The 27,264-nt window shown below is 40.5% G+C and overlaps 1 protein-coding gene across 4 annotated transcripts; it reads left to right on the forward strand.

Moving 5' to 3' along the window:
• The first annotated feature begins 1,579 nt into the window (after positions 1-1,579).
• gtpbp8 (GTP binding protein 8 (putative)) lies at positions 1,580-27,030 on the forward strand. Of its 4 annotated transcripts, none has more exons than XM_034241355.1 (8): positions 1,580-1,635; positions 2,431-2,627; positions 3,633-3,786; positions 6,229-6,327; positions 8,738-8,868; positions 9,835-9,934; positions 14,419-14,537; positions 26,865-27,030. In XM_034241355.1, exons 1-8 carry the CDS (start codon positions 1,627-1,629, stop codon positions 26,953-26,955), a joined length of 900 nt encoding a protein of 299 aa, XP_034097246.1. In that variant the 5' UTR covers positions 1,580-1,626; the 3' UTR covers positions 26,956-27,030. The 4 variants fall into 4 exon arrangements, with proteins under 4 accessions (XP_034097246.1, XP_034097247.1, XP_034097248.1 ...); XM_034241356.1 differs by having other exon boundaries at positions 1,593-1,726; XM_034241357.1 differs by having other exon boundaries at positions 1,608-1,726; positions 2,453-2,627.
• The last annotated feature ends 234 nt before the right edge of the window (positions 27,031-27,264 follow it).

The raw sequence follows: 27,264 nt of genomic DNA on the forward strand, positions 1-27,264 counted from the left end.
GTACTTTCTGTGCTAAATGTCCCATTGATGTGGAATACATCATAGATGGTTCAACTTAGTATTATTGCTTTTGAAAGTTGACATAACACACACACAACACATTTGCCAACGTTTCAGTAGGATATTTTAACCTATAATTATTTGTCATAGTTTATTTATTAGTTCATTTATATTTTAGTTTTAGCTCATCTGAATCTGTGAAGTTAGTAACTCATGTTGTCAAAAGGTTGTAGTGAAAAAAGTACAGTATTTGGCGGCCAAATTGTAGTGGAGTAGAAGTTTAAAGTAGCATACAAAAATAAGTAAAAGTACCCCAAAATCGTACTTGAGTATATACTTCACTACATGACACCATTGGCTACACTTGAGCTCCCCAAAGAGTGCCACCATTCAAATACAAATGACTTTTCAAACTATGAATCAAAGCTGGATGAATATTAGAACTGATCTGGTCCCCCTAGGGAAACATGTGGAGAATAACTACTGTGGGAAGAAGGCTAACCACTCTGAACCATGAAACCTGAGAACCACTTGGACGTGACTATTGATGAAACTCTATTTCCTCCTGAGACTGAAAGAATGCAGAGTGGGAGCGAGGCCTGGAGTCACCTTATCACTGACACCTCCTATAACCACATTTATGAAGACATTTCTTTGGCGCTTTCTACATAAATGTCAGTATTATAATCCTCAATAATCTCCACCAAGAGGGTGATGGAGGATGTATGTGACAGTTGGAACTGCACGTTTCCCCCTTAGAGCAGGAATGTTTCTGTATGTTTCAGCAGCCATGCATCAATGTGAAGGATGTAGCTGAAGCTAAAAGAGGAGCATGCTCATTAATTATGCCCCAATGTAATATTAGAAAAGCCTGGTGATAGAGATGTCTTCGCATTGACATTGTTTTAGCCTCCTCATGGTCTCATTCCTCTGTCTGTTAGTTCCCAGTGTCTCACACGTTTGTGTAATGACTAGTCTGTAGTGAAATTACAAAAAATAGGGTTTTTGGGGTGAACATTTAAAAAGTGCACTTGTTCTTTACCTTGGTTTGTTTCTTTATTAAATGCGTGAGTTTTTCATTACAGCAAAGGCTTGAAGAAAGCCTTTCCGAGCAGTAAAAGTAAGAAGATAAAGTTGAATTCCTACAGTCATTGTAATACTATTATTAATTACAAATACTACTGCTACATACTTATCTACCTGAATCTGTAATTTTGTAAAAAGTTCACTAAAATTGTTATTTTAAATATGATGTGCATGCCTTTTAACTAATAATGTTGTATTATTTGTTGTCTCTATCTATACTTTGCTGTACCAATGTACATTTCCCCTCGACGAATAAAGGAATTCTGATCCTGTTTTATATTTATAATAATAATAAAAGTAACAATATTAATACATTATAATAAAAACAATAATATATTGTATTTTTTCTGTCAAGTTTTTTGTTTTTATTTAAAAAAAATCTTCATTTTAATTTATTTCAGTTGTAAAATCAAATAAATAAGTCAATAAATAACAAAATACTTTATTAAATTAAAAAAACGAATCAGCGGAACCTTTACTCAAGTACGGTTGTTCCAGCCGAACTCAGTTAAGCACTGCACACAACATGGAGGAAAACAAATGGTCAAAGTCAGTCATCTTTTTACATTAAATAACGCTCAGTTGCAGCAAAACCTGCCTTCATTGTTAGTGTATTAGTGATGTTAGTACTGACCCTCAGGTAAGTGGAGACAGTAACCCCTGTGACGTGTTAAACCTCACTGTTACATGTAACGGTGATGTTTTGCTAACGTGCTAATCATACGGGAATACTTTCATGTAACACTTTATAAATGCGTGGGATTAAAATAAATTGAACATGTAATTCAAATGCAGAAATGCAGATATGTATTTCGTATAATGCTGTAGTAGTTATTATAGCTCAGTATAATACATAATAAAGCTAAATAAGTACTCAGATCTTGTAAGTAAAAATAAGTAGTACCAGAGTGTAGGAATACTCTGTTACAGTAAAAGTCCTGCATTACAATGTTACTCAAGTAAAAGTCCAAAAGTATTATCATCAAAATATAGTGAAAGTAGCGACAGTAAAAGTATTAATTGTGCAGATTGGTCCATCTCAGAATAATATATATGATATGTTTTATAATGATTGATCATGAAAGTGTTCTCAAAGCTGGTAAAGGTGCAGCTAGTCTGAATGACTTTGTATACTGCAGGGTAGCTGGTGGATTTACTCCAGGTGGAACTAAAGTCTGATTTAACACTTGATTAGATTTCACATCATTCATCCAGATCTGTAAAGTAACTAAAGGTATTAGATATATGTAGGCGTAAAAGCACACCATTTACTCAAGTACAGTACTTGAGTAAATCTACTTGGTTACTTTAACGAGGCTTCACTAACACCTTGTCCTTCCTCAGCTGCTGGCAGGTCTGACCGCAGGGACCATGATCTGTCTCCTCCCGTCCCGGGGGCTTCTTCCTGGGACACAGCTGTGCTCTGTCCCCCGGCAGAGGCTCCATAAACTGGCTTCAGTCCAGAATGTCAGAATGCTTGGTCCAAAGAAAGTCCAAAGCTTACTTTACCCCTTCAGTCAGGTGGAGCCTTACCTGGACAGGTACTGTATTTTCTGTCCACATCCAGACAGTGTTGGAAGAAGTACTCCATTACTTAAGTAAAAGTACAAATACTATCGTCTTAAAATACTCCACTAGAAGTAAAAGTCCAGATTTCAAAATGTTACATAAGTAAAAGTACAAAAGTGAGTGATAAACATTCATCTGTTTGTCATCTTAAAATCGACTTATTTATCTAAATAGTTATCACCGTAATAAACCTTATCGAATTTCGTCTTACTGTACAATATTTAATTTGACATTCTTTTCTTGTATATATCATATTCTATTTACGTGTATATAGACTTCTTGCACTATTTTTGTATTAGTTTTTTTGTATTTTATTATATATGTTGCATCGTTGGAGGAGCTCGGGTCAGAAGAATTGAATGGCCATGTCTACGCTGTAGCGCATGTGCATCGGACATTCAAACCTTTGAAAAGCATTAGCATCAACATATACGTAGAGTGCACTCTTTACCTTTGTCTCTTCATTATAGCAGAGGCTTGAGTGCAGCGTGTAAAATGACCCATTTGATAATAACATCAAATACAGAAGAATTATCAGCTAAATGTTGGTAAAGTATCAAAAGTACATGTTTAACAGAAGGGATCTTTTGACAGTATATTATTGTTATGGTTATTGTATCATCCTGTCTTTACACATGTAAGTAACAGCATTTTAGTATTGCAGTTTTCTCAATGTGGACTAAATGTAGGTACTGAAAATACCGTGCAGATTAGTAGTACTGCATTGTACCATGTTGTCATACGTCCAACGTAACTGTGTTAAAGTACATGTAGTGGAGTAGAAGAAAAAAGCAGCATAACATGGAAATAAGTAAGGTACAAATATGTCAAAAGTACCAACGTTCAATACCTAGTAAATGTACTTTGTTACTTTGAACGACTGCATCTGGGATGTTTGACTAGATGATTCTCCCCATGTTTTCCTTCATCTCCCCTGAATGTGATTTGTATAAAGTGAAATGGAATGCCTCTTTCAGGTCGGTGGACCGCTCTCAGTTCCAGCACTTCCATCCCAGCGTGGAGGACATGACGAAAGCAGAAACTCTCTTCCTCTCCTCGCCGTCTCATAAGATCGATTACCGCATCTCTGCAGAGCGGTTGGACCATGTTCCTGTCCTGAAGCCACCAGAGGTCAGTGGGCAGCCCCCTCTCACTGTTATCCCCCCAGCTGTGCAGTCTTTTGGCATCTGGTACATTCAAACCCATGGACTCCTCCCACACACTTCCTGGTTGTTTTTCATGCCTAACCTAAAGCAACTCCTCCCAACAACCCTTGTGTTGTTCACATGCAGGTGTCTTATTAAAGGGTACACAAAGAGAGTTTGTGTAAGCTACCATTTCAATAATTCATGATGCTGTGGCGGTGTGCAACAAATAGTTATTTGAAGAAGCCAGGCAGTGAAGAATGTACCCCGGGTCTCGCAAATCTCCCCTTCATCTGATAAAGTTAAACTGTAAATACAATTACAAAAATATTCAAATTGATTGCACATGCAAGGACATTTTCTTACATCATGATGTTGATGAATTGATAGTCGGATTACCCTGTGTTCTCTTATGCTCTGTGTCCACCATGAGCAGATGTTGTGTCACTTTCAGATTTGCATTCCTCAAACTGCATTAGTCCATGTCAGAGGCACATCAAACACAGGTGCAGTTATTCTGTAATGAACAAGTGTTGTAAAAAGCGCCCAAACTCTAGCGTAAAAGCCTTCATATGTCTCTGAGAGCACAGACCTCACTTTGTTGTGCTCCTTAGCTTCGTATCCTAAGTGGAAACCACACAGATGTGTTTTGTTTTATTGCTAAGACCAGCAAGTTTGACTTGTGTTTCTGAATTCAGGGGGCGTCCAGGTGAGTTGTACATGTCAGGGGAACTCCATTTCTGGATGTTCTTATGACACATGAACGCAGCACAGAGTGAAACATAATATGTGTATCCGCTACAAAAATGTAAGCAATCCTGCTGACAGACAGACAAAAAAGGATTGTTGGTGACAACCATGCTGGTTCACATTGTCCCTCCTCAGCTCGAAACGTGGACACTCAGTGTGTGAACAAGGAAGCGTAATGTCTCTGCAGCCTCATACATAATGAAGCATGAGTTGACAGCTGATGATGCATGAGCAGATATGTAACCTTACAGACAGTGGTGTTCAGGGGGGGCGTCAGAATGGAACAGTGTTGGTAGGACAGCGGGGGCTCAGTCACCCCCCCCTCTCCGCTCTGTCACTGATGATGTATGTGAGCTCCCTGCATCCATCTGTCTGTCTGAGTGAGTGATGAGCCCCCCCCCCCCCCCCCCCCCCCCCCCCCCCACAGTCAGAGCAGGTGATGGTAAATGGACTGCATCTATGTAGTGCTTTCCAGACCCCTCAAAGTGTTTCAACATGTACAGGACAGCTTTCACCCATTCACACACATCCATACAGAGGCACGGCTGCCATACAAGGCACACAGGAGAATCACAACTCCTGTTGTTACCTTTCACAATAAAAGCCCTTTACATCAAACCTGACCACTGCTGAGCAGCTGAGCGTCTCGCTAAGAGGCAACTCAGCCTTATAGAGAACAGCATCTCTCCCAAAATCAAAAGCGTTATTTTTCAAAGTGATTGGTCTGATTTTGCCACAGTGGGCCAACAGTTATTATTGGATAAGCGAGGGGGGTTAATTGTCTGTTGTCTGTCGCTCAGAGATTTGTATTGACGGGAAACCCTGCCTTTCATGAGGCATATTCAGGCAGCGGCTATACACCAACACTGAAACACATGAGCACATATTACAGTTTAAAATAAAATCTGAGGTGACAGAAAATGCTCCGTTTTAGTTTAATACACACAGTTCAGCTCACACACACTTGTGTATGAACATATAGGCACTTCTCTGCCACATATCCTCCGTAAAAAAAAAAAAAGGCCTGATGGTTATTTTTGGCCGACCCCATGTGACTGTGGAAAGGTCACGCCCACACAGGAGACCAAGTTTGGTTTAGAGCAAAGAAAGTGAAAACCATAAAGCAGACTCAGGCAGTAGGCGTATAGACTCACTCTTAAAGTTAGCCTACAGAACAGTACAGCTCACAGAGAAGAGAGAACATCTGATCCTTTACAACAAACACTATGTGCTCTTTTTAGTGTTGACTAACAATGTAATCCTGCTAGAAATCCCTAATTTATGGAAATGAAACAGTAATCAGATTTTGTATGTACCTGTAATGGAATACAGTTAACATTGTTTGTATCCTGATGACCTAATCCTGTCACATGTAATCCGTTCCTCCAATAGCCTGCATGTCATTGAGTCACTATTACATTACATGTCACTTGTTAGACGCTTTTATCCAAAGCGACTTACATATTCAATACTGTGGGCAATCCCCACAGGAGCACTTTGGGGTGAAGTGTCTCAGGGACACAACGACTTGCTGACTGCAGTGGGGTTTGAACCTGTGACCCGCTGATCACAACACCAACACACAACCCACTGCACCACACGCCTCCACTATCATTATCACAGTGTAATGTAATTTAACACAATATTTCAAAATAAAGCAGCTTGTGTTTATCTCCAGGTGTGTTTCATCGGCAGGAGCAACGTGGGCAAATCCTCTCTCATCAGAGCTCTGTTCTCCCTCACTCCGGAGGTAGAGGTCCGAGTGTCCAAAACCCCTGTGAGTACCCACAATGCACCGTGTGTTTCTTTCCTTTATTATTCTGTTGATAATGTAAGGCTAAAGCTCTGTTATACATGAAGGGTCATCTGTGTGTGGAACCTCACTCCCTAAAAAGTTCAAAAGTATTGTTTAGTTATTTGGTCAGAGTTTACTTGTATATCTTTGTTTTAATTTAAATGACTAACTAGGGCTGTGCAATTAATCGTATTTTAATCGCGATTACGATTAAGGTTTGCGACGGTTATGAAAACAGCATAATTGACAAAATACGATTATTTTGCTGGGTGCGCTTTCGCCCCTCCCTAAAAGCCCACTCGGCCACGTGGGAGTGACATGTGTTGTGAGTGTTCAGCGCGAGCGAAGATGTCAGAACAAGAGCAGCAACTCGTTAAAAAGAAGGGTACAACTATTTCCACTATTTGGAAGTACTTTGCCATTACATTTCACATCGCTAAAGATATGTGCCCAGTTAGCACTGTTAGCAACCAGGGCTTTAAGCAACTTGTCAACACGTTGGACAAGCGTTACGCGATGCCGTCTCGGTATTATTTCAGCAGGTCTGCGCTGCCTGCGCTATGTGACAAATGCCGTGGGGAAGTTGAGAGAGATGTGGCTTCAGCTGACTACTTTGCTACCACAACAGACCTATGGTCTAGCCCAGGGGTGCCCAACCAGTCGATCGCGAGATGTGTCTAAAAATAGAACAACAATATTCTGTTTTATCGTTAATGTCCTGTAACATAATCTTCCTGTGCCAGAATAATGCACTTGAACGCATCAAAGCTTTGTGATTGGCCGGCGTCACCCCATGTGTCGGGGCGTGGCTGAGGGTCTTCAGTACAGGTGGCAATATTGTCGCCTGCCTGCGCTCATCTCTGAAACCAGACCATGTAAACAGCCTGGTGTTTCTTGCAAAAAATCTTTAAGAGATGACATGAGCAGCCCTACCAGCATTTGCCATGGTGGCCTAAACATTTTTATTTGGTCTTAAATTGTAGTTCAACATTTATTTCCTGTTACTTCTGGACCATGACGGTTGGCCAGCCTTCAACGTTTAACTGAGTGGAATATGTTGAATATGTTTTACCAACATGTTGGCTATATGTTAAGGAGTGTTCAGTAGGTTGTGACAGTGCACTGCATCATATTTGATTTAATTTATTTTGGTCTAATTTATTTGTATTTATCATATTAATATATGTTTATATGGTTTTGGAAGTGTGCTCCAACATATTTGTTGATCTTGTTTATTGGTAAAATATTATTTGTTTTAAAGTTCAATAAATGGTCAATGAATAATCGTCAAAATAATCGTGATATCAATTATTGACCCAAATAATCGTGATTATGATTTTTGCCATAATCGCACAGCCCTATGACTAACATACATTTGTTTCCTTGTGTCTGATTTAATTTGACCAATTTTATGCTTCTTTATTTCTTAACCTAAAATGTTTGCATTGTTGGAAATGCCTTTGGGACTCTTAGAAATAGTCATATTAATAACAATGACACACTGCTCATCAGATGGAACATATATTAGTGTAACATTGCATTACACTAAATTGAAATCCAGCGCCTCACACACATCACCAGTGTGATTTAAAGTGTGTGATTCCTCTCTTTGGTTTGTCATGATACCTGCATCCGACCTCTGCAGCTCATCCAGAATGCAGCGGCTCGTCTGGTCTTCAACCTTCCTAAATTCTCCCACACCACGCCGCTCCTCCGCTCCCTTCACTGGCTTCCGGTAACTGCTAGAATCCACTTCAAGACACTGGTACTTGCTTACCGTGCTGCGAATGGATCTGGCCCTTCCTACATCCAGGACATGGTTAAACCGTACACCCCAGCGCGTGCACTACGCTCTGCATCAACCAAACGACTCGCTGCACCCTCACTGCGAAGGGGACCCAAGTTCCCATCAGCAAAAACACGTGGGTTTGCTATCCTGGCTCCAAGATGGTGGAATGAGCTCCCCATTGACATCAGGACAGCAGATAGCTTATACACCTTCCGGCGCAGACTGAAAACTCATCTCTTTCGACTCCACTTCGAGCGTTAGAACTATTAACAAAGCACTTATATACTAATAAAGGGCTGGCTTATCTAAAGCCAGTTGAGTAGCACTTGAAATGTTTTGCTCTATGAAACCTGATGTACTTATATGATTCTGTTTTCTTCAAGGTTGTATTTTGTTGGTCGAACGCACTTATTGTAAGTCTCTTTGGATAAAAGCGTCAGCTAAATGTAATGTCTAGTTTAAAGTTGTGTTTCCTTGCCGTCTCCTGAGCGTTTGTCTCTCTCTCTCTCTCTCTCTCTCTCTCTCTCTCTCTCTCTCTCTCTCTCTCTCTCTCTCTCTCTCTCTCTCTCTCTCTCTCTCTCTCTCTCTCTCTCTCCTCCTCAGGGTCACACTAAGAAGATGAACTTCTTCCAGGTGGGCAGAGCGTTCACCATCGTGGACATGCCGGGGTACGGACACAGATCGCCCAAAGACTTTGTGGATATGGTGGAGCCGTACCTTTTCATCAGAGAGAAGTAAGAATAAACCTCATTCATACTTCTCAGGGGTACATATGTTATATGATGTATTACTTACTATATTTATCTGACAGCATTCATTTACAAATGGGTATTTAACATATTACAAATATAGTTAATTATTATGTCTTTATTGATCTGGGATTATACATAAAATGACATTAATCTCAAAGAGAGAAAATGTGCTATGTGCCAGATTAAAACTAAAAGCTCATTTCCATCTGCAGAACTAACGTATTTTTGTTGTTATTATTATTATTATTATTATTATTATGCAGTTAGCTATTTCTTTTTATCATGCAGCTATTATGATGCATTGTCAAAAGGTTAGGTAGTTACCTTTTTTTTAAATAATAATAGAAAATGTTGTAATATGTTAAATACCCATTTGTAAATGTATACTGTCGGATAGATACAGTAAGAAATACAACATGTTACTTATGTACTTATGGAGAAGAAGAATGAAGTAGCAAAGTTGTACTAAATTACAGTACAGAGGGAAATACACTTAGTTACATTTCTGCACTTTTCCAGTTGTATTTTGCACAACCCTGTTGGGAGAAATCTGCATGCAAATAGATGTTATGCTTATGAGGTCTGTTTCTGTGTTTCCCATGACTGGCAGAGGGATATCTGTAATATCAGGCCTGCTACCATACGTTTCAAAGATCTCACTTTTCTTCGGATTGCTCCACCTGTGGACTGTGACCTGCTCCACAAGGTGGCGCTGTAATAATGCAGCTCTCATATCTGGATTACAGTTTCTGTAGCAATGATGAGCAGACCACTTAAGACCCTGTATATTAAGAAAATGAATGATACTTTATCCAAAGGGAACGGAGTACTTTTCTAGTGTACTAACCAATCTGGAGATTTTAATGTTCTTATTTTAATAACCTTAAAGGACCTTAATAAGAACTGATCAGTCACTTCCTGCTCGTTGTCCTATCTCTGTCTCCTCAGTCTGGTGAGGACCTTCCTGCTGGTCGATGGCAGCGTTGGTCTGCAGCAGGCCGACCTGATCGCCATGGAGATGTGTGAGGAGATCAGACGTCCATACGTGGTAGGACACACACACACAACTTGGGGGGGGTTGGGGGAGGGAAGAGCCCAATATCTCTAGCTCTAACTTCTCAACTGTGAATGTTTTGTACGGATGCTCCGATCGATCGGCTGCCGGTCATTATCGGCTGATATTCACTCTTAGTGTGATCGGTGCTCTCTATAAAGGCCGATCAGATGACGCAAAATACATGAAACCTTTCTCTGTGCGCGGCAAAAGAAGCTCGCCAAAATGGCTTCACCGGTCTGGCAGTTTTTCAAGGTGTCCGAAAAAGACAATAACATAGCGATATGCAACGTGTGTGAACCGGAAAAGACACATTTGAACAGATCACTTTGAGAACGTATGATGAGCAGTTTTCACCATGCCAAACATTTGTACGGTTGATAGATAAATCAATAATGACAATAATCCCTTGTTGCTGCCATAAAACACTTACATAAATGCTGCATCACTGTGACACACACTTATTTACAAACTTGCCTGATAGCAGTTGTGTGTGTGGCATGTTGTGTGGTGAGAGTTGGTTCGAATGTAAACACGGGAATCATCTAACGTAGTCACACGGAGAGCGTGCCACAGAGACTTTGAGCAGCTCCAGGCTGTAATATGCTGATGTAATATTCTAATATTGCTGACAGACAACAGCGTTTAGTTCACCTTCTGCATTTGGATCAAACTAGGTTCTCAATGCAAACTGCACTAGGTTTTGTTTGGAAACCATCAAAGACCATCACTGCATTTACGTCTGCCCCAAACTGTGGGATGAAAACGGACTGAATGTAAGCTTGTGGTAGCACTCTAATGGCGCGTTTCCACTGCAGGCCTCGCTCGGTTTGGTTAGGCCTTATTAGGCCCGGCTCACTTTAATGCTGCGCTTCCATTACAGTTTAGGAACTGGGGTAGTTACTATAGTAACGCAGTGTAGGCGGAGCCGTGACGTCATCTTCAATGAGAGCCCCAGAAAAACAACACAGCCATTAGCTCTTAGCACTCAGAGCTCACAGCTCCTCATATCTGTTCAGAAACTAGACAAAAGTTAAACAAGTACAAACCACAGACTGTCTGTGTCATGGTGAATATAGTCGCTGGTTTATTTATGTCTGTATAGGCCGTTGTTGTGAGTGTGGACGGTCGGAGCATATATAACGTTAGCTTAGCCAAGCTCCGTTTAGAAAACACGCATTTTAAAGGTTTTTCGCCTGCCGTCTGTCTGCAGACTTGTCAAAGCATTAATTCATGGTTTTTACTAACCGGTATCAGTATGTTGTTACTTCGGCATCATTTAGAAACGTGTATTAAAATTAAATCACGGTCAAATATGTTCATCTTGTTGTAGTTGTAGCCCCCTTGCCAGCGATTCTCTCTCTAGTTTAGCATACTCAGCCCGACTCAGCCTGGTTGTTCCTGGCCCTAGAACCACGATTTAGTCGGGCCAGAAAAAAGGTGAAAAAGTAGCCCCGGGCCAAAACTAGGCCAAGTGGAAACGCATCCAAAAACGGGCCCCGCACGGCTCGGCACGCTTAAAGCGAGCTACCCGCTGCAGTGGAAACATGCCATTAGGCCCTGTGTTCAATCAATCAATCAAAGTTTATTGATATGGCCCAATATCGCACATTCTACATTTGTCTCAGTGGACTTTACAGTTTATACAGAATACGACACCCTCTGTCCTTGGACCCTCACATCGGACAAGGACAAACTTCCGGAGAAAACCCACAGTTTAAAGGGAAAATGGGAGAAACCTCAGGGAGAGCAACAGAGGAGGGATCCCTCTCCCAGGACGGACAGACGTGCAATAGATGCCGTGTGGAAATCAAAGAGATAATACATTTGCAACATATGTAGACCAAACTCTAGAAAACATAATGTGTCTATTCAGAAGATAAAGATGGATCCAGGAGGATGTCAACAATCCTCTGGCTCATCAGAGAAGTAGTAAGGTGAGCGTCAGGCAGCAGGACCACAGCAACAGCCACGACTCAGGATGCAGGACTACACAGACACCAAAAAGACTTGTCGGGGATGCTGGGTTATTCGTTTCTTTTTGTTTTCATGGCGTGGAGAGAGCTTTCTATCCTTCATATATCTTGACAACCGATCACCGCTGTTCTACGACCGACTAGCATAGTTCCTTTTTATTATCTCGTTGAGCTATTCACTATTTGTTTGACATTGTTTTTTTCACCATAAGCACAACCTGAAGATGCTTGCTCTCACACTTTGTTCAAATGAGCTTTAGCGCTCAGTCAGAAACCCCCAGAGCGATCAGTGTACTGAGATAAAAGCACAGCACTCGACAGGTCTGCTGAAAGAAACACGTTTTTGGTCTTTGTTATGAGCCAAAAACAAGCTTCTCCTCCAATGTATACAGTGATGTCACAAGCTCTTTCCTGAAATGTTGAATTTCTACCTGAAGTGCTCGTAGCGGCCGCACATAAAACTGTTGTGCTCTGAAACGAGACCGTGGGTGTGCACCGCATCAGATGGCATGAGCTCTCCCATTGAAAACTGCCCCAAAACATTCTGCAATGACATAGGAGGGAATCATGTGATCACATTATTTAAATAAACCCATAAAACATTGTAGGTGACAGAGGCAGTAGGCCAACTTTATGATGCCCGAACGTCACCAATTGCTCCGGTCCCAGCTGTGTGCGTCACTTTTTAGTGTCCCTGTTTCCATTGTGTTGTGAGCTTCTTGCAGCGTTTCGTTTATGCAGTGTTTCATTAAGTTGTTTCTTCATTTGTCTTCGCACAGTTCTTGTTGTTTAATTAGCATTGTACTCCTGTCTGTTTCTACAAACATGCACTATCTGTACACTACTGTAGTAGATACACTGATTCATTTAACCATTCATACTATCTGAACTCTCCCTTTAATGCTAACCAGCCCCCCCCCTCTTCACATTTTACTCATATCTCTTACAGACCCTTATCATTATGTCCACAGTGAGTTAATGCTGAGCGCTCTCACTCAGCTATTCAAAACTGCTGTCCCCTCTGAGCATTATAATGAAGCCCCCCCCCCCCGCTCTCTGCAGTCAATTATTCATGCTCTCTGGTTGTTAAACACTTGGACCATTATTAAGGCTGTGTCAGCTGCTGTGAACAGAAAGAGTTGTAGCTCTGCTCTCCTGTGGCTATGGTATGGATACGATGCAGAGCATAATTAACAGCAGCTCGTTACATTATGAGGTACCAAATGACGAGTTTTAAATGGATCAATTTAAATCTGTTCAGTAATTCTCAGCGTTCAATAGAATGGAATAGATGCAAACTAATAATATAGTCAGTCTATGGGGGATGTCTAAAGCTAAATAACTCAGTCATTTTAGCTGTGGATTTAGACATTAGTATCTGTTATTACAGATAACAACTGTATACTAGGGATGGGAACGTTTCATAGAATATTCAAAATAATTCAGGTATTCGAATATGAGAATATTTTTATTGTAATTATTTTTCTTTTTTTTGGGAGTGATGCCTAAGTTGATTACATATAATTAAATGGAATTATTCAATGTATACGACAGTGCCATAGCTAAGTGTGTTAGGTCTAAAGGTGTGTTTTGCTCCGCTCACCGGTCCCTCACAGCGGGCAGAGCTGCAGGTGCTGATCTCTCTCTCACGCGTCCGGTTATACTTCACTCGTGTTTATGTCCAAATCCATCAGATCTAGCTAGTTCTAGCTAATGATATGGCTGCTGCCCCTCCCTACACGCAGATCACGCAGACTCAAACCTCATCTTATGCCCAGATTCCAGCTGAGAGGGTCTTCTCTACAGCTGGCCTGATTGACCCTCTCCCCTGAGCATGTAGACATGCTCATATTCTTAAACAAGAATGAGTATTGAATAGCTGCATTCTGTGCATAGGCCCTGTTATAGGTTGTTGATCTCTGTTACGTTACCCTAACCCGTTATGTTGTTCGTGTATGATCCCTCTTTCTTAAAAACCAAGTTATGTTTTAAGCATGAAAGCTTTAGGCCTATAGCTGTCAACTGTTCAAACTGTGATCACCAGTTCAATGGTGATTTCGGTTTTTTTGGGGGTCGAATATTCAAATATACATTTGCTTTCAAATTCCCATCCCTACTGTATACATGTGTACACTTTTACTATGTTTACTTTAACTTCTTATCTATAACTATTGTTTTTATTTAATCTTTTACATTTTTTATTTTTACTACCTTTATTTTATTTTTTTATTTTTACATCTTTCTTGCATCAACTTCTTATGTTGATATATAACTATTTCATTTAATCTTGTTTTTTTTACTTCAACTTCTTATGTTTGTATCAACATTTTATTTATCTGTTAGTTGATTCATTCTAAAATGAAGCAACTGTTTAGGAAACCCAATTTTCTTTGATTCTGATTCTGTTATTAGTATCTGTTTGCTGACAGAGCTGTGTTCCTTTAAGTCTGAGCTCTATTCTTTGGAGGGTAGAATTGTAACGCGTCACATGTCGCTGTGCAGATGGTGCTGACTAAGATTGACAAACCTGGAAATGGAACTCTGCTGAGGAACCTGATGAGTCTGCAGGATACTGTCAGAAGGAACACCACGAGCTGCTACCCCCAGCCACTGCTGATCAGGTCAGTCATTCTGCTTGTTCTCTACTTTACAATCAGGCTGCTGAGATTTGATATGTTAGTTCATAAACAAAGCTCAAACAAGTTATGTGTGTGGGTATTAAAGCCATGTGCATCTTCTCCCTCTGTGCGTGCAAAAACATTTACACTCATTTCCAGGTGTATATCAGTATTGTGCCTCTACTGTGACATGTCTCCATACTTTAATGTTCAAAAAGCTCTTTATCTTTCTCATACTGCCTGTGCTGCAGCACCTCTTTTCACCCTCTGTCTGAAACCAGAGCCCAGTCTGCTCTGATTGGCTAGCTGGATGGCTCTGTAGTGATTGTTCAACTGTTTAGATATTTTTTGAAGATGTTTCGCCCCTTAGCCTATGATGTACAATGAGTGCTAGCCAAAAGAAGTGCAAGTGTTACATCAACACACTCTCACTCCCTAAACATCCAGGAGCGACGCTTGGTCAGGGTCCCGTGGCGTGCAGTTGTGACGCGCCGAGGCTCCTTCAGCTTCATAAACGGACGCAAAGAGCTTTCAACTGATTGCAATGTATTCCCATCGGCTGCGGTATTTAACGCTCATGGAAGCACCGCATCCGTTTATGTCGGCAGCTCTTAAAGGCAATGTGAGCGTCCATTCCCATTGGATAACGGAGAATTGTACACCCGGAAGTAAGTATTCTCCTTACTGTCGATTGATTTGACAGTGATATCTCCACTACTCATCAACTCTAAACCACCAGATTACCTTTGTTAATTAAACCACTTTGATAGGTTTAAATTGTGTACAATGCTTTTGTGTTTTTCCCCTTCAATTCTGAGAAACTACTTGTTTTCTCTGAAATGTGGAGCGCCAAAGAGACTACACTACCCACAATCCCCAGCTATTGTTGTGACGACTCCTGTCCGCTTTGCGACAAACCCTGTGATTAATCTTCAAGCTCTGGGATTGGATGTTGGAGTGGCAGTGCGCCAAGGTTGAGCGTCAAGCTCTTTGAAATGGAACGAAACCACGGCAGACTATTCAAAACTGGACTTGAACGCCCCCCAGAACTACACATACTGGCTGTTGTGTTTCGCAACATGTTCTCTATGGGACGTGTCTACTGGGAATTGTAGTTTTAAAAGACGTTTTCGTTTTTCCCAAAATTAGAAGTTGCCAGTATTAAACTGTGTACAGCCCTGGAGGTTTAGGCAATAGGAAACACATTGGTGTGTAAACATTTAAAACATGTAATTACTAAATGGGTGAAAATCGCTTGTATCCATAATGAGCAGCATTAATATATACTCATTGTTACTTTGTAATTCTACTCCACTACAATTCAGAGGTTAACCTGGTATTTTTACTCCACTACATTTATGTTCGTTACTTTGCAGATTCTGATTAATGATGTGAAATATAAACAACCCTTAAATCAGACTTTAGTTACACCTGAGTAAAATTCAGGGAAGGTGATTGTCAAGTGCCAACAATCAGGAGAGATATTTGGTGCTTGAGAAGACTAAACATTTATCTGCAGATCTCTATAAAGTATATTCATTACTCGTTATTCTCTACTAATAGTTAATTAAAAACTGTATATACACTGAACAAAAATATAAACGCAACACTTTTGTTTTTGCTCCCATTTTTCATGAGATGAACTCAAAGATCTAAAACATTTTTTATATACACAAAATAACCATTTCTCTCAAATATTGTTCACAAATCTGAAAAAATCTGTGATAGTGAGCACTTCTCCTTTGCCGAGATAATCCATCCCACCTCACAGGTGTGGCATATCAAGATGCTGATTAGACATCATGATTATTGCACAGGTGTGCCTTAGGCTGGCCACAATAAAAGGCCACTCTAAAACGTGCAGTTTTGCTTTATTGGGGGGGTCCGAAAACCAGTCAGTATCTGGTGTGAGGAGTAGGGGTAGGGTTAGGGTAATGTTGTGAATCGAGTGGCCCATGGTGGTGGTGGGGTTATGGTATGGGCAGGCGTATGTAATGGACGACGAACACAGGCCACTCAATTCACAACATTACCCTAACCCTACCCCTCACACCAGATACTGCCTGGTTTTCGGACCCCCCCAGACCCCCCCAGGTTCCTCAACAGTGCATTATAAGACATCTATCAATATGTGTGTGTACCTCCACCATTAAACTGTCATATTCTGCACATTTCTTATTAGACCAGGGGTGCCCTGGTCTAATATCGCGTCGATCGCCGGGAGATTCCCAGTCGATCGCGAGATGTGTCTAAATATAGAACAACAATATTCAGTTTTATCGTTAATGTCCTATAACATAATCTTCCCGTGCCAGAATAATGCACTTAAACGCACCAAAGCTTTGTGACCGGCGTGACCCCATGTGTGCGTGGCTGGGGGGCAGTGGGCACTATTTCGCTGACGTTGTCCGTGAGAACAGGAGTGACAGTCCGCACACACACAAGACCGCAATTATGACAGAAGCAAAAAAGCCCAAAATATATAATTTTCACTCCGAGTGGGAGGATGATTATTTTTGTATCTATTACAATTCAAAATCCATCTGTCTCTCATCTGCAATGCGAGCGTGGCTTTATCGAAGAAGGGTAATTTAGGAGCGGCATTTCAAAACAGTGCACAAACGCAACGAGACGGAATTCCCTCCTAATTCTGCCCTACGCTCCCAAAAGGGGAGGGGCCTGATAGGACCGCTAAATGCACAGCAGTCCATTTTCACCAGGCCCAACAACAAGAGCAAGGCTGCTACCATAGCATCTTATCGTGTCAGTCACGTTCTTGCGAAACACATGAAGTCTTTCAAAGACGGCGAAGTTGTGAAAGAAGCTTTCCTGGATGCTGCCGACACGCTTTTTGGGGACAGTAAAAATAACAGTAGCATTTCAACAGGTTTTTGATATAATAAAAACTCAAGTTGGATACCGTTATTAATCAGCTGTAAGTTTTAGTTTGTTTGAACTTATTCATTATAATTATTGTACAAAATGGTATAAGAATGCAAACTTAAATTGATTATAGTCTATTATCAATTCAGGTTAAGAAACTAGTGTTGCTTGCTTCCTATTTTAAAGGCATTTATTTGTATACTCTACTAAAATGCAACAAAAAAAGGGTTTGATTCTATTAATTTTGTCTTTTTTATCGCTGCAGATTCCTGTGTAGCTTCAGATCTGAGTTGTCTTATTAGTAAGCCTAATTTTAATGGCAAAGAAAGGGTTCAGAGTCTTTTCTTTTTTTCCTGTGTCATTTGTGGCAGCACTGTTCAATGTTTCTTGAAAACATTACCCACTGTAGTATGTGACGTGTGAATAAACTCCAACTCTGTATCAACAACACTGTTGTGTAGCTTTAGTTAAACCTCTTAAGCCCCAAGCCTGTTTTTCAGGTTTCAGGCTCGAAAATGACATTCCCAGAACAAATGACCATATCTTCCCTTCTAAAAGGGTTAAATTAATAATCCTTTTTCTCAAAGTAATGATAAACCTGTGAGTTGGATGTAGAAAAGTCAGAATCAATATAGATGTTTTTTATTTGAAAGAAAATTCAGATTGAACATGGTAAAAAACTGTAAATTATAGTGTCCGTCCAAAAAATATTTTGTACTTATAGTGAAAACTAACCTTGGATGATGGGTTGGTAGACTAAAAGCTTTAGGAATCCAAAGTACAACATATAATAAGTACCCTGTATCAAGATTGATGCAAAACAAGTGATATTTGACCTTTTTAGACAGATTTAGCAAAAAGAAACCCTCTTCTGGGGCCATTTGGGTGGATTTTCCTTATCTCTGGCCCCCCTTCTTCGATTTTGACATGTGACATCTCTTTCTGACCGTTAGAGCCAATATAATCCAAGGGAAATCGTCCCGCACACACTCATGTTAAAAAAAAAAGGTTAGTCTTTGTGCATTCAATCTACCTGCAGAGCGTAGGAATGGCCTGCTCTGATATTTTAAAACGGAATTGCAGTTTTATTGCTTATAGATTATCAGAACATTTCAAAGGGGACACAGACACATTGGATATTAACCTATGGATTAACTACAGCATCGTTGTTATCGTTTTAATGCCATTGAAGACCAGTTTTGACCAGACAAAACCAAGGTAAGCCATGTTAGCGTTGTAGGCTACCTAGCGCCACATGTTTTGATGTACATTTTTGTTGATAACGTCGCAAGTTTGTATCTTTCAGTCTTGAGGTGGGCACCGTTAGATTCTGTGTCTTTACGATCATAAACGATGTGTTGGATGTGCAGCTAGGATAAGTAATAAGGGAGCTAGGAGTGATTTTCGGTGCAGTAATAGGTTAGCATTTTTCGCTCGGGCTAATTCAGAGGCTCACTGTTAGCATTGTGTGTGTTTTTTTTAAATGAAAAAGATCAGTTAAATGATTTTTTTCCTGTTATATGGATATAAAATATTCATAGTGTATTAAATATTAAGGTTCCTTAGACGTTGTTTCCTGCAAATGACGCGATTTCGGCCCCGGAACCAGGTCCGTGGGGCTTAAAGAGCCTGTGACAGCCTCCCAACAACTGCTGTGCAATGAAATATTGGGCTACTAGTAATCTCGAACCGTCAGTTTAAAAAAGAAGGTGCAATACCGTTCCGATAAATATCAATAATTTCGAACATCGAGGGGAAATTCCTTCGACTCATTTTGAAGTTTTGGGGTAAGCCGGAAGTGACGTCAATGCGGGAATGCTTCACTGTGCGGCGAGAGAGCCAAACACGGACAAAGTGTGTTGTCATGCGTAGAAGTGGTGAATTACTGAGTTTAGGCACGTTAATAACGTTTTAATGAAGTTGACTACAGTATATTCATATTTGTCAGTGCTTTCATGTCAATTTGGCGAACATAAACATAAATGATCGTGGTGAAGATGATGATTAAATTAGGATTAAAAATCGGTAGTGAGAGCTGCTGAATTTCCTCCCGTCGGATGTGATATAAAAACAAATCGATTATTTTTGTAGTTGTAAACTCAAGTGGATTAAACTACATTTATTAGTGCTTTCATGTCAATTCAGCGAACATATGATAGATTAAATGATCGTGAGGATGATTAAAAACCGTTTGTTTGAGCCGGTCTGCATTTCCTGATGAAAAAACAAACCGATGCTTTTAAACATGTGTTTTTTTTTTTACCACAATGTTGGGGAAATTAATGGATAAAATGCACGGATTATGATTATTATTATTATTATTATTCCCACTCCGATCGGGACACTAGGTCCACCGTTTCCCCGCAGCGAGGCTCCCCCCGTTGACAGTTTACGTGGGCTGGGCTGGGTGCAGTGGCGGACTGGCCATCTGGACGAATCCCGATGGGCCGGTAACGAAGTGGGCCGGTCGGATAAGTCACTAGCACATCCCCCACTCCCCCCGTTGCAATTTACTAGCGGTACCGAAGTGGGCCGGTCGGGAATCCCGGGCTGATTTTTAGTCCCATTCCACCACTGGCTACATGACCGTATTATCGCCCATATTGACGCACCTAATTCCTAAACTTCTAACAGATAAAACATAAACCGATCCTTCAGCTTCATATGAGCTCTCAGACACGTTCAAAATTAAACTGTCATCGCTGTCATCGCTTGCTGCTGTGTGCGCCATCGTGCGTTTACATGCAGATGCTGGGATCCTGAACGGTGCAGCTGGAGCGCTGTGCCCACAATGACATCACACATAATTTGGCGGGATTTGAAGAATCCCCGAGAAGATCCAGAATATGGTCAACATTATCAAAGTACAAATATCCAAAATCAGTTCAGTAACGGTTTTCAAGGGGACAATATTTACTCAAATTGATGGGTTTGGATGATGGGGGAAACTCGTGTCACAGGCTCTTTAAGAGGGTAATTACTTGTATGTGTGTAGATTATAAAGAGGTAAAATAAAGGATCTGCAGTATTTTATGAAGTATTAATCGTACAAAGGTCAGTTTTATACAAGTAGAAGTTTGTTTACCTGGTAGTAGGCTGTCAGTAATGGCTACGCCTCTCTATTTGGACTGGTAGATCTCGGCAGACTGGCAACTTTAAAAGTAGCTCTCGGTTCAAAAAAGGTTGGGCACCCCTGTATTAGACGTTAAGTACTTTGTTAGGCTTAATATTTATCTGTAGATAGATACCCCCAAAGCTTTTTCTTATTTAAAAGAAGACATTAACCTATTAAAGTATTCTTTAATGTGTTAATAAAGGTTAATTAGTTTGTCTGTTTTGCACATCCTCATATTAATATCTTTGTACATCCTGCACTAAACTGTTTTATTGTAGAGATCACTTACAGTATCTTCTTGATTTGTTATATTATATATTTCTATCATTGACCTTCTACTTTCCCCCTATGAAAGTATGAACTCTTAATATGTTTTTCATCAAATAACATTATTCAACAAAAATAACATTATTCAACAAAAATAATTCATTAACGTGCTTTAACCACTAGGCGGTGCACACAAGGTACACACAGCATACTAATAATAACTTTGTATTATTAGTGTAGGACACTTATGTATGTATAACATCTGAAGATGTGGTTTTATTCATGTTTTTACATAATTTTCCAGGATATTGCTATACTATTTCTCATGTTTTACTTCTACACATTAATATCTGATTTGTAAAACATCACAGACAGAAAGGTATCCGTCATTTAATGGTAATCTATTGACATTTTGATTCCATAGATGTATCTCCCATCACCCAAATCCCCTGACTATTCTCTCAACTCAGGATTTACATTCTTATATTCAAAGAAAATCAGTAATATCTTTAAAATCGTGCATTGCAGCTAAAACATCCAATCAGCGAGCTGAGGATCTTTCCTACATCTGTTTCCGGTATTGTTCCTGTAATGAGAGTTCCCATTTATTGAGGGCTGAATTGACTACACATCTTCAGAAACATAATTTGCTTCAGATATAACTCATAGCAAATAAAGTATAACATTTAGGGCTGTCAAGTTAACGCGTTAATAACGCATTAACGCAAAAAAAAAATGAACGACACTAATTATTTTAACGCGATTAACGCATGTGTATTTTTTGTCCTTGAGTTTAAAATACCATCTAGAAGCTGATGCTGACAGCCCCGCTCCTGCCGTCCGCTTGCGGCAGACCACACTTCCACGCTCACCGGCAGCGACTGGCCATCGGGAGGACCGGGAGGGTGTGTGTATGTGTGGCGCGAGCGAGCGAGAGAGAGACCTTACGTGTATTGTTGTTGTTGTTAGCATCTGGTGCTAGCTAGCTGCGCTAACGGATATAAGGAGCTGTTTAAATTAAAACAGAGGAGCGACATTTCGCCGACAACTGCGCCGAGCACTTGACTTTATGCAGGAAGCCAGACAGTGGGACATTGTACGAAAAGTCAGCACACTCAGCACGGATAGTGCGCAACATGATTGCAGTGTCCAGGCAGCTCCCGTTCGAGCATATGCATTGAGTTGCACATAGCTCCAACGATCCATCACACACACACACACACACACACACACACACACACACACGCGCGCACACACACACTTTGTATTGTATGAGAGAGGTTCCAGGTTGAATTGAGGCGAATATTTGTAATGTTCAGAGGTTGTTGTGTTTAATATTCATGAGAATATTTGTCATTGTTCAAATGATAATACACATTTGCATAAAGCATATTTGTCCACTCATATGTTGATAAGAGTATTACAAACTTGAAAAATATTCATCTAAGATACATTTAGAACAGATCAAAAATGTGCGATTAAATTTGCGATTAACTATGGACAATCATGCGATTAATCGCGATTAAATATTTGAATCGACTGACAGCCCTAATAAAAATATAAGTAATAAAAAGATAAAACACTGGCATGTAATTTACGTTAGAATAAATAGAATGGTTTTGAATAATAGATGAGTAAAATCTACGTCACTTTACAGCCCCGCCCACTTTTGGGGAAACCAACGCTGTCATTTGAACGGCACAGAGATCTTCTTCTTAGAGGAAGTACAGAAACACGTTACTCTGGATTTGTTTTAATGTTTGAGGTGCAATAAACGACACAGCAGCTTTTTGGCATGATAAAACTATTATTTTCTGCCTCGCTCATGAGAGTAACAGCTGGCGAAATTACAGCCTCGCCTACTGATTTTTATTTAAAGGAGACCTATCATGCAAAATGCACTTTTGTACGTCTTTTATACATGAATATGTGTCCCCGGTGTTCTAGGGAACTCACCAAGTCTCAGAAAACACAACCCACTCTCTTTTCCTCTATACCCAAATCTAAAAAAAAAGGGGCTGCAACGGATCTGATATAGACTGATCCAGATTTGAACACTGTCCTGACGTCAGGACGGTGGCGCTACGGCTATTGGTCAATTCTCCACCTATCAGGGGAATGAGAGGTTGGGCCACGGCCGGCCATTGCCGCTCGAAAGCGCTGGAGACGCTGTAGTACATATGCCAGGCCTGTAAGTGGCGCTGTAGTCTGCCACAAAATCAGCGAAGAAGACTTCCCTTGCATGGTTGCCATGTTTGCCCTTCTGTTTATTCTCCGCTGTGGCTCTTTTTCTCCCTCCCCGAGGCAAGCGTTTGCGCCTCCTGCTTTAAAACAAATGAATAATGACTCTATATAATCATATATAAGGGATAATGTGCAGCGACGCGGTCATTATGGGGAAAAGAACACCGACAGGCTGATCAGGAGCCCGACGCGAAGCGGAGGGATCTAGATCGGCATGAAGGCACATTCAGGGTTCGTACGGGTGCTTGAAATCCTTGAAAATGCTTGAAATTTGACGTGGTGTTTTCAAGGTTGGGAAAGTGCTTGAATTTTGGGAATGGTGCTTGAAATTGAGATAAAGTGCTTGAAAATGTAAATGCTTTACTTTTACAATAAATTGCTGTCTGACTGAATAGTTCGCTTTTTAGATTAAAAGAAAAGAATTGCTTTGCTTCTACATAAAACAGCTCCGCTGCGGCCTTCCCGCGCTATGCGCGCGACCTGCAAGTGTTTGTGTTACGTGTGACCTGGGCTTTCTGATGAGAGTGATAGATGACTGTGTGCCAGGAGGTTGCAGTTTCAACGAGCGTTGGCTAGCAGAAGACAAATACAAGCCATGGCTAAGACGAGGGTCAAGCCCACGAGTAGCCTCCTGCAAAGTTTGCCAAAATAACGATGCGAGAGTCTGCGCTGACGAGCCACATGAAAGGTACGCCGTAGTAGAGCATTTTAGATTAGGCTAACGTTGCATGTTATGTTTGTTTAAGCTAACGTTAGCTAGCTGATTAGCGAACTCGATTGACGGATAAAGTAGAAGTACACCATGTACCTCTGACTTGTGTTTACTGCCAACCTAAAAGTACCTCAAAAATAGTAATCAATAATGTATTGAAAAGTTATTTGGCTGATTGTTTTATATTGGCTCAGACAGGTTATATGGGACATACAGATAGGTCACTCATTTTGAAATATTAAACTTAGTTTTATTTTCTTTAATTTTTCATCCTCGTGTAGAAGGCTATCACGAAACACACATTTGGTCGTTTATAGCATAAAGAACATCTGATTTAATGTGAGGTAGGGAAATAATCATTTGAGTATGTGTATATAAATATGTAATTTACAACAGTTGTAAGATGCTTGAAAAGCTGGAAAATGCACCTTGAAAATGCTTGAAAAGTGCTTGAATTTGACTTTGGAAAAGGTGTAAGAACCCTGCACATGATGCAATGTGCACATTATCCCGCTTATTACATGACCACATTCTCGACAAAGTAACGACATGACTCCCAATATTAATTGAAATGCTTTTATGGATTTAGAAAATGATTTTATTGATTTAAAAAATAGTTGTATTGATTTAAATTGACATGCATCCGCTAAGAAAAATAGTCCGTTGTTACCGTTTGAACTAACGTACCAACGGCAGGAACTGCTTTGATAGCGTTTTTGAGGAGCTTTTTGATTACAGATTTGAAAACATCGCTGCTTGCTTTAAAAGTAGCACAATTCATGATGTCAAACCTTGGAAAGTATCTAGATATCCCTGCCCTAATGCCAAAGTAACTGGCAACTCCCCTCTCCTGCAGGGGGGCGTGGTCAGCTGCAGCTCACAGAATCAGCCCCAGAGAAAACAAGTTGTTTCTCAGAATTGAAGGGGAAAAACACAAAAGCATTGTACACAATTTAAACCTATCAATGTTGTTTCATTAACAAAGGTAATCTGGTGCTTTTGAGTTGATGAGTAGTGGAGATATCACTGTCAAATCAATCCACAGTTCTTACTTCTGGGTGTACAATTCTCCGTTATCCAATGGGAATGGACGCTCACATTGCCTTTAAGAGCTGCCGACATAAATGTATGCGGTGCTTCCATGAGCGTCAAATACCGCCGCCGATGGGAATACATTGCAATAGGGCTGTGCGATTATGGCAAAAATCATAATCACGATTATTTGGGTCAATCATTGATATCACGATTTATTTTGACGATTATTCATTGACCATTTATTGAACTTTAAAACAAATAATATTTTACCAATAAACAAGATCAACAAATATGTTGGAGCGCACTTCCAAAACCATACTAAACATATATTATTAATATGATAAATACAAATAAATTAGACCAAAATAAATGAAATCAAATATGTTGCAGTGCAGTCACAACCTACTGAACACTCCTTAACATATAGCCAACATTTTGGTAAAACATATTCAACATATTCCACTCAGTTAAACGTTGAAGGCTGGCCAACCGTCATGGTCCAGAAGTAACAGGAAATAAATGTTGAACTACAATTTAAGACCAAATAAAAAATGTTAGGCCACCATGGCAAATGCTGGTAGGGCTGCTCATGTCATCTCTTAAAGATTTTTTGCAAGAAACACCAGCCTGTTTACATGGTCTGGTTTCAGAGATGAGCGCAGGCAGGTGACGATATTGCCACCTGTACTGAAGACCCTCAGCCACGCTCCGACACATGGGGTGACGCCGGCCAATCACAAAGCTTTGATGCGTTCAAGTGCATTATTCTGGCACAGGAAGATTATGTTACAGGACATTAACGATAAAACAGAATATTGTTGTTCTATTTTTAGACACATCTCGCGATCGACTGGTTGGGCACCCCTGGGCTAGACCATAGGTCTGTTGTGGTAGCAAAGTAGTCAGCTGAAGCCACATCTCTCTCAACTTCCCCACGGCATTTGTCATATAGTGCAGGCAGCGCAGACCTGCTGAAATAATACAGAGACGGCATCGCGTAACGCTTGTCCAACGTGTTGACAAGTTGCTTAAAGCCTTGGTTGCTAACAGTGCTAACTGGGCACATATCTTTAGCGATGTGAAATGTAATGGCAAAGTACTTGCAAATAGTGGAAATAGTTTTACCCTTCTTTTTAACGAGTTGCTGCTCTTGTTCTGACATCTTCGCTCGCGCTGAACACTCACAACACATGTCACTCCCACGTGGCCGAGTGGGCTTTTAGGGAGGGGCGAAAGCGCACCCAGCAAAATAATCGTATTTTGTCAATTATGCTGTTTTCATAATCGTCGCAAGCCATAATCGTAATCGCGATTAAAATACGATTAATTGCACAGCCCTACATTGCAATCAGTTGAAAGCTCTTTGCGTCCGTTTATGAAGCTGAAGGAGCCTTGGCACGTCCCAACTGCACGCCACGGGACCCTGACCAAGCGTCGCTATTGGACGTTCAGGGAGTGAGAGTGTGTTGGTTACATAGTGGGTTTTAAGAATGTTTTATGGACGGTTGTGAATTTATTAATTCCATGCTCACGTGTTAAGATGGTAGGTTCCTCTAAATCTCGTTCCACATATACTCTCGGCACTGTCTGTCTTTCTCTTTTTGACAAAAATATTATTGTTGTTTTTTATTCTCAATTGGTTCTATATTTGTTTGTTTTGTCACTCAGTCTTACATTATTGTTAACGTCTCTTTCGAATTGTCATGTTACACAAAACATTTGCAAAGCAGATTTTTAAACTAGTTAAAATCCAGAAATGTTTACATCCATGTTGACCAGCTTCTACTCCTCTTCCACTGCAGTATAGACTACTGTGTTGATCCCTGAAGATCAGGAACACAGTGAACCGTGACGGGCTGCCTTGTGTTGTTTGTCCTTTCACCAGATGAATAAGACAATCAGTAAAACCGCTCCAGTAGAAGAGGAAAAAGCATATGTAACAAAAACATCCATCCATCATTTTTACAGAGATCAACTTAGTTAATCAATTGAGCTGTTTGCAGTAATAACTGAGGATGTAATGTCTCTTTGTAATCATCCATAATTCAGAAGTCTCTCTCTGTCTTTGCAACAGCTCCCTGAACTTCTGCGGGATCTACCTGCTGCGCTGCTTCATCGCTCATGTAACGGGGAGCATCAGTTTGACAGACACCTCTCTCAGCTGACCTGAGGCCAGCAGACTGGGAGCTGGGACTCGCCTAACTGTTGTTTTTATTTCCTAATAAAATGTAAAACATTCACTGGTCCAGCGAACTTGTTGTACTAAAGTGGCCCTGATCCAGGAACTTGATGATGATGATAATGATGATGATGATGATGCTGTCAACTAGTGCTGGGGGGAAACGATTATTTTGAAAACGATTAATCGGGCGATTATTTGATCGATTAGTCGACTAATCTAACGATTATTTTTCTGTTGTTCAATTCATAAAAAACGTAATGTAAAAAACATAAATTTCACGATACTGTGTCTC

The sequence above is a fragment of the Gymnodraco acuticeps genome, unplaced genomic scaffold (assembly GCF_902827175.1).
Source record: "Gymnodraco acuticeps unplaced genomic scaffold, fGymAcu1.1, whole genome shotgun sequence".
NCBI classification, from domain to species: domain Eukaryota; kingdom Metazoa; phylum Chordata; class Actinopteri; order Perciformes; family Bathydraconidae; genus Gymnodraco; species Gymnodraco acuticeps.

Bases quoted from the DNA above. Each gene is read 5' to 3' on its own strand.
- gtpbp8 (XM_034241355.1), top strand. The intron at 6,328-8,737 runs GTGAGTACCCAC...TCTCCTCCTCAG, and splicing joins TCCGAGTGTCCAAAACCCCT to GGTCACACTAAGAAGATGAA. The intron at 8,869-9,834 runs GTAAGAATAAAC...CTGTCTCCTCAG, and splicing joins TACCTTTTCATCAGAGAGAA to TCTGGTGAGGACCTTCCTGC.